Source organism: Gouania willdenowi, chromosome 8 (assembly GCF_900634775.1).
Source record: "Gouania willdenowi chromosome 8, fGouWil2.1, whole genome shotgun sequence".
Lineage (NCBI taxonomy): Eukaryota > Metazoa > Chordata > Actinopteri > Blenniiformes > Gobiesocidae > Gouania > Gouania willdenowi.
In genome coordinates, this window is record NC_041051.1 from 34,023,552 (window position 1) to 34,033,382 (window position 9,831).

At 40.7% G+C, this 9,831-nt stretch overlaps 1 protein-coding gene across 2 annotated transcripts; it reads right to left on the reverse strand.

Moving 5' to 3' along the window:
- Nucleotides 1–4,152: 4,152 nt before the first annotated feature.
- maptb (microtubule-associated protein tau b) lies at nt 4,153–9,824 on the reverse strand. Of its 2 annotated transcripts, XM_028454344.1 has the most exons (11): nt 9,757–9,822; nt 8,709–8,756; nt 7,686–8,108; nt 7,454–7,488; nt 7,300–7,354; nt 7,151–7,230; nt 5,657–5,803; nt 5,510–5,591; nt 5,334–5,443; nt 4,810–4,950; nt 4,153–4,744 (listed from the first exon to the last, which is right to left on the reverse strand). In XM_028454344.1, the coding sequence occupies exons 2-11, from the start codon at nt 8,746–8,748 to the stop codon at nt 4,712–4,714; spliced, it is 1,146 nt and encodes a 381-aa protein (XP_028310145.1). In that variant the 5' UTR covers nt 8,749–8,756; nt 9,757–9,822; the 3' UTR covers nt 4,153–4,711. The 2 variants fall into 2 exon arrangements, with proteins under 2 accessions (XP_028310145.1, XP_028310146.1); XM_028454345.1 differs by lacking the exon at nt 7,686–8,108 and having other exon boundaries at nt 9,757–9,824.
- Between the last annotated feature and the right edge of the window lie 7 nt (nt 9,825–9,831).

The following is a 9,831-nucleotide window of genomic DNA, read 5'->3' on the forward strand; positions in this document are numbered from 1 at the left end:
AATGTTCAGCCAATCAAAGCCAAGCACAGGTAAGTGTATTTTATACACATTCATCACAAAGATCATTTATTTAAAACTAGGGAACACCGTCATTAAAACTGAGCCCCACCCTTTTACCCTTTGACCCTGCTCAGTCAGTGCTGATGCTTGCTAGGCTAACCAAACATGTAAAGAGGTCTTAATGGAATATGAAAACTACCGCTGCACTTTACTTTAAGTGCAAATAAGCTGTATTTAATGATCCTAAAGCTTAATGAATGAAGTGAGAGTGTAAATGCTGTAGTGAAAGTAGGGTTGCCATGTGTCCTCCATTAGTTTTACTTTGTCTGGGATACGGTGTATTTTTAGTCATTTTGAGGCGCAGTGTTTTCTTTTGTCCTTTTACTTTTTCTTCTTCCTCTGAGTACCAGAAGAAGACGTATGTGATATAATAAAAACGAGCACTTGTTGCCTCCATCAGATTCTTTCCCTTTTTGAGTTCAACGCTGGTGAGGCTGCGAACCTCAACAGGCTACGGGCCCAGGAGCAACTCGGGGTGGGGGGGTTGTTTTATTGCCGATAGAAAGTCGAGACGGACAGCGTGCTAACGGCTAACAGATAGATTCATGGATCCGTGAGGAATGAGCAGGTTGCCTCGACTGATATTTGTCAAAGATGAACTAAGTATGAACTGTGGGAGACTAAAGTAGATGCAGCAGCAGATGTTAAGAAGAATGCCGTTGCGTATGCTGAATTGATGCAACTTTTGGATGACAAGAGCCTCGTTAATAATGAAATGCACCCGACAATGCAAGAAAAGCATTTAAGATGAGCAGTGGCTATCTCTACGTAGCCGTATCGTACGTAGCGCCCCTCATTGGCTAGTTTGCTATTAATATGTAGGGCTATGTACCGACAGCTGTGTAGTGTTGCGACATCTCCGTTCACTCCAATGGTTCGTTTTTTTCTTGTTTGCCTCATTAGTTCAGGAAGTGATCAGTTTACTATTACAGCCAATGGAAATAAAGCGGAGTAGACAGATTGTGATGCACTTTTGAACAGTAAAACATTTAAATGATGAGAGGAAAAGGAGGGGGTTAGATGCCCCCCACAGTGGAGACGTTGGAGCAGTGATACTGTATCTGTCTTAAACGTGTGTGTGTGTGTGTCTGCATGTGAGTCCACATGTAAGTTTGAGTTTGGCCTTGATGGTCGGATGCAGCTTCCGTGTGCGTAGGTGAAAGAATGAGTCGTCCGTCTAAACCCTGTGAAAGGCATCAAACAAGAATCACATCTTATTATACGTAGACACTGTTATCAGAGCTTTGGTATGAGACCTTCAGCAGAGACTGTTTGTTACTGGCACTGTGAATACAGCACAATCTCACACTGACCAAACAAAAGTAAAGGTTGTTTCTGTGAAAATTGCGGAGGAGGGCAGCACATGGCACAGGGCAGCCATCTTTCTTTTTTAGCTCGTTAGAAAGGCGATGAATCTCTTCCCGTAGTTTGGTAATTTCTTTGTTGACGTTTAGTAGCAAAATGTCTTTCTCTGACGGCAGGTGATGAGCAGCGTCTCCACGTCTGTTATCCCTATTATAAAGTGTTTCTAACCCTTGCTTAGGGAGGGCTGCTGATGGTCACAATTATACAGTAAAATAAATTAATGTATTTATTTAGCATGTGCAGAGAAAGGGGAGAAAAAAATGAAGGAAAAAGTCAAAAGTGACACAAAATGTAGTTATTGTGCTCCTAGTGATTAATAAAAGGTCTTTGTGGCTCCACTGACTTTGACCTATTATTGTTTTTCTTATGTTGAAAAAAATTAAAATAAATGGTTTATATCACCTATTGCTATTTAGAGGAAAAATATATAGATATGAATATTGGTCCATATCACCCAGGCCTAATGTAACCAAAGCAGTAACGTTTTATCTTGTAAATGATATGATTGTATAAACTGTGTGAAATGAGGCGTTCAAACACTGTTTAAAGTATGATTTTATTAATATGAGTGTGTTACTCAATAACTAATAGAAATCACTAGACTGATATGATGCCTTGTTATGTAGCATGTGATGCTAATGCTAACGCTACACTACTTTAGTTAAAGTAAAAAGACTGACTATAAGAACATGTCAGACCTTTAGTTTGAACTTAATTGTACTTAGAACCAGTTTGATAAATTACTTACATACATTAAAAAAATTTTTTTTAAAAAACTACCCTGACTTTAAATGATCATTAATCCTTTTTTCCAGTGATGGTGTTAAGAGGGTGAATTGGTTTGTATTATTGGTAAATAACTTTAAAATAGTCTAAATAATCTGAATGAAAAAAATTGACAAAATTGTGAATTTACAAAGAAAAATATATGTATGCAGCCTATTGTGAATTTAATAGTGATTTAGTTGCAAATTCTGACTCGTTGTTGTTCTGTATGTGATGTTGGTTCATGTTGTTATTAATCTGTGTTGTTAACTGGCAGCATTAGTTTGTGATCTTTGAATCTGAGGCTGAAATGTGCACAAAGTCAGCTTCTCTGTGTTGAATTACATATTCATACAGAGGTGTGTTTACATAGCTCTCCTTGTTTTACCCACAGAATGTTGTGGAGTAAATAAATGTGCTCACACGTGTGTCGCGGGTATTTCAGTAGAAATAAAACTGGTAACTGGGGATCCCTTGAGCACCCTCGCTGAAAAACACCTCCAAAAGTAACTCCTGGTAAAAACAGCTGACTTACACATGACGCACCAGTTGACTTTGAGATCTACACTGATCAACCAGAAGGTTATGAAGAAGGTGAACATCTGGTGTGGTCTGAAAACAAACTGGAACATGATTGTTTGAGTGCAGATGATTTCAGAAAAACCCAGCAGGTCATTGTGTATCTGCTAAAGAGACAAAACATGGAAAGATGATGATCATCTAATTATTGCAGCAAGCAATGAAAAGGTCATGGATGATACAAAATAAATACTTTCTGAAAAAATTGAGATGAAAGATTTAGGTGAACTTAAACATTTTTAGGTATTGATTTTACTCACACTGATGGATGTGTAAAAATAACTTATGTTCTACAATATTTATTTGTGTTTGTCGTCTAAACTCCTTCCTGTTTCGTACAACATTGAATTTAGGCAAAGCAAATGTATTTGTATAGCGCATTTCATACTCAAGGCAACTCAATGTGCTTTACATGATAAAACATTCAATTGTTTAAAATCAATAAGAACATTTAAATCAATAAGAACATTTAAAATCATCAGTAAAATCAATTAAAATCATCAGTAAAATCATCATGACATCAACAACATGACAAAAAATCTCTCAATCATGCAATTTAGGCCTTTTCATTCATTTTTTTCTGATGTTTTGATAGTTTTAGAATTTGAATTTCAAAAAGTTAGTGTAACAAACGGAGGCGAGCACTGTTAATGAGCACAAGATTTATTTAGTAGAAAGCACTTTTAGAGCCTGACAGGCAGAGGGTGCACCTTTCATCCCAAGGCATTGTGGGTAATGAGTTAATTCAGACAAATAATGAACTGAACATCAGGGACACTTTGAGCTCAGGAAGATTTTAATCAATGAGTGAGTTCAGTCCATGTTTCTAATACTGCATCTAGTTTCAACCAGAGCCGTTTATAGAGAGTTGTGACTCAGTTCACTTCAATGGTTTGTTTTTTTTTACAGCAAACGCGGCTCATTGAGCCTCACAATAGTTCAGTTTACTATTGTGGCCAATGGAGCTAGAGCTGATTAGACGCTTTGTGATGCACTTTTGAACAGTAACGTTATTATTATTATTATCATAAACGTGTGCATTAAGGCATGTTAGTGGATTATCCCGCGCTATTCTAATACATTTTTATTTTTTATGTTTATTTTTAATTACTATTATCATTTTTTTTTCTTTGAGATACACTGCTGTTGTTTTCATGTTAAAAAAAAAGAAAAGAGAAACAATTCTTTTTAGAAAATGAAGGGATCATTTCTATCATTTCTATATTTATATATGTATGAACATAATATGTTTTAATGTGTCCTGTCTGGATGTGGTGTTTTTTAATGACTCATTTTTTTTAAGAAAATTAAAGAAAATTCAAAGCAATACATCCTGTATACAATACATATTAACACATTTTTTAAGAAAATTAATGTTGGTCGTAACTATGTCAAAAAAGCAGGTAAGCTGTTTACATTAATTATTAATATGAATTTACATTAGGAAAACAAATATTTATAGAACCACATAAACATATATTGTTTATACACATACATATGACAGTGTACTGTATACATGTTGTCAGTCAATGCAGTTATTGATGATAAATAACCTAAAATCCCAGTTATGTCACTAGGAATCAATGGATTCAAATGACTCATCAATAACTTCAGGGAACAAATTCAATTTTACATGAATCACGTGACGGTCAAATATTTTGGACTTCCGTTGTCACAACTCTCTCTTTATAGGGCTCTGGTTAAAACAATGTCACTTCCTCCAATCAGTGGCTGATTTGGAGGTAGGAGGCGGGACATGTTAAATGAGCCAATCAGTAGTCATCTCTGTGTGAAGTTAAAGAACGTTTCACTCAAACCCTGAAATCTTCCTGATGAGTTAGAAAAAAAAAAGGCAAAGTTGGAGTTCCATTCTTTTTTGCTTGATAAAGGTTTCCTTGGTAACCGAGGGGGGCGGGGCCAGCTGGCACAAAGGTTCATCCAATCACAGGGTTTGTTTGGCGATGGAGGCGGACACCTGTTGGAGAAAAGGAAGCAGTGGCTGTTTGTAGCATTAATAACGTAACATTTATACAAACGTACCTGGTCAGTCAGTGCGTCAGGGGGCGGGGCTTCAGCAGTGTCCAGGTCTCCGAGGGAGGAGTCATCCTGGACCACGATGACGGCGCCGTGGTCAGTGCGAGCTGTTGCGTTTTCTCTGAACGACAGTTTCTGACTCTCAATCTGTGAACACACACACACACACACACACACACACGTGTTATTGTGTTAAAAACATGTTAGTGTGTAGCTTGTTTACTTAGCATATTCTTTGTGCTACCTGTGTTCTTAGCATGTTTTTGATGTGTTCTTTGCCAGGTTTTGGCATGTTGTTGCTCTATTCTAGGCATATTTTTAGCATGTTCTTGGCTTGTTGTGTTAAATTCAATTACACTTTATTTATATTGTGCCAATTACAACAAAAGTCATCTCAAAGCACTTTCAAAATATAAAATTGGTAATAAAAAGGAAAAAACACAACAAATGTTGTGATGTTGACATGCTCTTAGTTTGTTTTTGGCGTGTTGATAATGTGTTCTCAGCGTGTTGTTGACATGTTGGCGTACCTTCTTCTTGCCTCCTCCTGGTGTGTGCGTGACGTTCTCCAGTGAACCGACCTTTGACTGAACACGTGTGAAGTCGACCTTGTCAGATTTTATCTCTACTTTCTCTCCACCTGTGAAGCAGACGGATCAGGTGAGCGGGGCGAGCTCTCTGATTGGTCGGGAGCAGCGGCGGTTACCTGGCTTGTGGCGGATGTTGTCCTTAGAGCCACACTTGGAGGTGACGTTGCTGACGTCCAGCTTCTTGTGGACGATGTGAACCTGCAGATGAACATGTGACCTCAGCGTCATGTGATGTCAAATGGTGCTGAGGTCACATGACCAACCTTTCCTCCTCCGGGCGAATGTTTCAGGTTCTCCGTGGAGCCGATCTTTGACCTCACACCGCTCAGGTCGGGCATCGGATGTGAGGGTAGGGGCGTCCGTCCTCGGGATGTGTTAGGGGAGCGAGGCGGAGTGCGAACCAGTGCCACCTGCAGGTTAACCACAGCTAGCTTAACTACTGGTTAATGTACATTGGTTAATTAAAATCTGGTTTGCAAACCAGTGGATAACCAGTGGATAACCAGTGGATAACCAGTGGATAACCAGTGGATAACTAGTGGATAACTAGTGGATAACTAGTGGATAACTAGTGGATAACCAGCGGATAACCAGCGGATAACCAGCGGATAACCAGCGGATAACCAGTGGATAACTAGTGGATAACCAGCGGATAACCAGTGGATAACCAGTGGATAACTAGTGGATAACTAGTGGATAACTAGTGGATAACTAGTGGATAACCAGCGGATAACCAGCGGATAACCAGCGGATAACTAGCGGATAACCAGCGGATAACCAGCGGATAACCAGCGGATAACTAGCGGATAACTAGCGGATAACTAGCGGATAACTAGTGGATAACTAGTGGATAACTAGTGGATAACCAGTGGATAACCAGTGGATAACCAGCGGATAACTAGCGGATAACTAGCGGATAACTAGCGGATAACTAGCGGATAACCAGTGGATAACCAGTGGATAACCAGTGGATAACCAGTGGATAACCAGTGGATAACTAGTGGATAACTAGTGGATAACCAGTGGATAACCAGTGGATAACCAGTGGATAACCAGTGGATAACCAGTGGATAACCAGTGGATAACCAGTGGATAACCAGTGGATGACTAGTGGATGACTAGTGGATGACTAGTGGATGACTAGTGGATGACTAGTGGATGACTAGTGGATGACTAGTGGATGACTAGTGGATAACTAGTGGATAACTAGTGGATAACTAGTGGATAACCAGTGGATAACCAGTGGATAACCAGTGGATAACCAGTGGATAACTAGTGGATAACTAGTGGATAACTAGTGGATAACTAGTGGATAACCAGTGGATAACCAGTGGATAACCAGTGGATAACCAGTGGATAACTAGTGGATAACTAGTGGATAACCAGTGGATAACCAGTGGATGACCAGTGGATGACCAGTGGATGACCAGTGGATGACCAGTGGATGACTAGTGGATGACCAGTGGATGACTAGTGGATGACCAGTGGATGACCAGTGGATGACCAGTGGATGACCAGTGGATGACCAGTGGATGACCAGTGGATAACCAGTGGATGACCAGTGGATAACCAGTGGATAACCAGTGGATAACCAGTGGATGACCAGTGGATGACCAGTGGATGACCAGTGGATGACCAGTGGATGACCAGTGGATGACCAGTGGATGACCAGTGGATGACCAGTGGATGACCAGTGGATGACCAGTGGATGACTAGTGGATGACTAGTGGATGACCAGTGGATAACTAGTGGATGACCTTCTTGACATCTTTGTTGGGCGTGCTCGACCTGCTGGCAGGAGAACGACTTCCTGGACTGTTCAGTCCATCCGTGGACTCTGGAACACATGAGGTCACTGGTTATACTGGTTACCTGTTTAAACTAGTCAGCTGGTTGCTATGGTTACCTGTGCTCCTGGTCGAGGTCATCTTAGCAGCTCGCACGTTTCCTACAGGTTTGTTCTGAACCAGAAGCGGATGTGAGTCAGTGATGACTATATTATTATTATTATTATTATTATTATTAATAATAATAATAATAATAATAATAATTATATTTACCTTCACTGGTTCCTCAGTCGCTTCCTTCTTAGAAGCTGAAAACACAGGTTGAAATTTAATATTAATAGTCATAATATACGTGTTGAAGGAAAATAATGTAGGTCACATGATGGACAGCAAATAAAATGAAAGCAGAGGTCAAAGGTCAGGGCGGCAAGCTTGTATCCATGACGACCAGGAGGAGGAGGAAGGGTTGAGTGGCAACTAAAGAGGAAGTGAAGAAGGTTCCGACCTTTAGTACGAGAACTGTTCCTCCTCACAGCAGAGGAGGAGCTCAGAGTAGAGAGCTGCTCCTCAGGGGGAGGAGCCAATGAGAGGGAGGACCTGGCAGTAGAGAGCTGCTCCTCAGGGGGAGGAGCCACTGAGAGGAGGTTCTCCTGGACGTTAGCATCAGCAGGAGGAGGAGGTGAAGATGAGGAGGAGTGATGCTCCTCTTCCTCCTCTTCTTCACCCTGTGGTTGCTCTCTTGGAGGAGTGGAGGAGACACAGGGGGGTTTAGGTTGACCCTCATCTTCATCACCACACTGCTCCTCCTCTTCCTTCTCTTCTTCTTCTTTAGGCTCCTCCTCCTCCTCTCTGATCTTCTCTTTTCCTCCAGGTTCCTTCAGCTCTTCTTCATCAGCTCCACCGTTGGTGAGGGTCTCCATTACACAGTCTGTGTGTGTGGGGGGGGGGGGGGGGTGTCATCACAGATGGAGACCAACATACAGTGACTCACAGAGACAATGACTGAATGTGGGAGGAGTCAGTTCACTGTGACTCAGTGAGGAGTTATAGTGATTCTGAGGAGTCATTGGGTTTAGGGTCATTCCAAACATTATATTTATTATTAACGTATATCTCATCATCTACATTTTCTCTTTTTTGGAGTGTTTTTCCTTGTAAATACTAACCAGATGCTTCCGTCATGAAAAAGTGTTCCTCACAAAGTATGAATGAGGAAAAACACCACAAAAAACAGATCAAATGTAGAACATGAGAAATGTGTTCATAATAAATATGTTTAAAAAAGAAATGTTTTTCTGATGCAATGGTTTTTATATTTTTACATTATTAGTGATAAATGAATAAATAACAAATGATTATTAGACACAAATGATGACCTCATGTAAAGGATTAAAAATATCCACCAGTGGTGAAATAATCCAAAGTTTGGATCCAAAATAAAATAGAAGAATTCACAAAAAAATATTTGAATGTCCCAATAAAGAGTCACATTTATATTATAAATAAATTAGTTAGTTCTTTAACTGACCTGTCACCATGGTCTGATCCTCAGGGGCGTGTCCATCCATGGTCAGTCCTACACACACACACACACACACACACACACACACATCAAAGACCACCAGCCCAGATCCTGAGAGCACTGGTTTAAGTTAACCTGAGCTTAAATAAGTTTCTAATCTATCTTTAAATCGCTCACTGTTTACAACCGTCTTTGTTTTATTTGAAAGGACTGAGTGAGTCGTTTACACAAATATTCATGTTTCCTCACAACAGTGATTATCAAACTTTTTTGTAAATTAGATTGAACAAAAAACGGACAGAAAAATGTTTAGAAAAAAAAAGGTTCAAAGTGTCAAAACTGTATCAATTAATTTAAACTGTGAAATGGTGAATGTGGTTAAATTGGCAAAAATAATGATGAAATATGGTGAAAAGAAGTTAAAAGTGACAATAATAGGTCAACATATGTGACATTAAGTGTAAAAGTGGTAGAAAGGGTTTATAAGTGATGAACATGTCTGGAAAGTCATTGAAATGTGATGTAGAAGTGTCAGAAATAAGAATAATGTAGCAAAAATACATTAAAAGGAGCAAAAATATGCTGAAATTGTTAAGAAAATATTCTTAGTTTCTTTCAGGATTCTGGAGACCCCCTCCCAGTGTCTCACGACCCCAAATTGGGTCCTGACTCCAAGGTTGAGAACCCCTACATTGTTACCTGGGGGCCACACTGTTGGGCTCCATTGTTTCTAATAGGATATTGATCATGTGATCAGAGGGATGGTGGTAATAAATGTGCTGACTCAGAGATTCTTCTTCTCTGAGCTCGTGGACACCGTGAACACGTGACCATCCGGTCCGGTTCTAGCTCTCTGTCTAACCTCCACCAGTCTGAGGCTAACCTGTTAGCAACACAGCTCGGGGCGGGCGGTGACGGTGCACAAATCAAAGCACAGGCCTCCGCCCGATCGAGCTGCACCCGCCGATGGAGGGGGCGTGGGGTGGGGGCGGAGGGGTGGGTAGGATCCCGGTCTACCGGCCCGGCCCGGCCCGGCCCTAGCCCCCGGTCTTACCTGCTGCTGCTCTCCTCAGTCCGTCTGCGGCTCCGCCCTGATCCGCTCTGACGGAGGGATGCTGTTACCATGGCA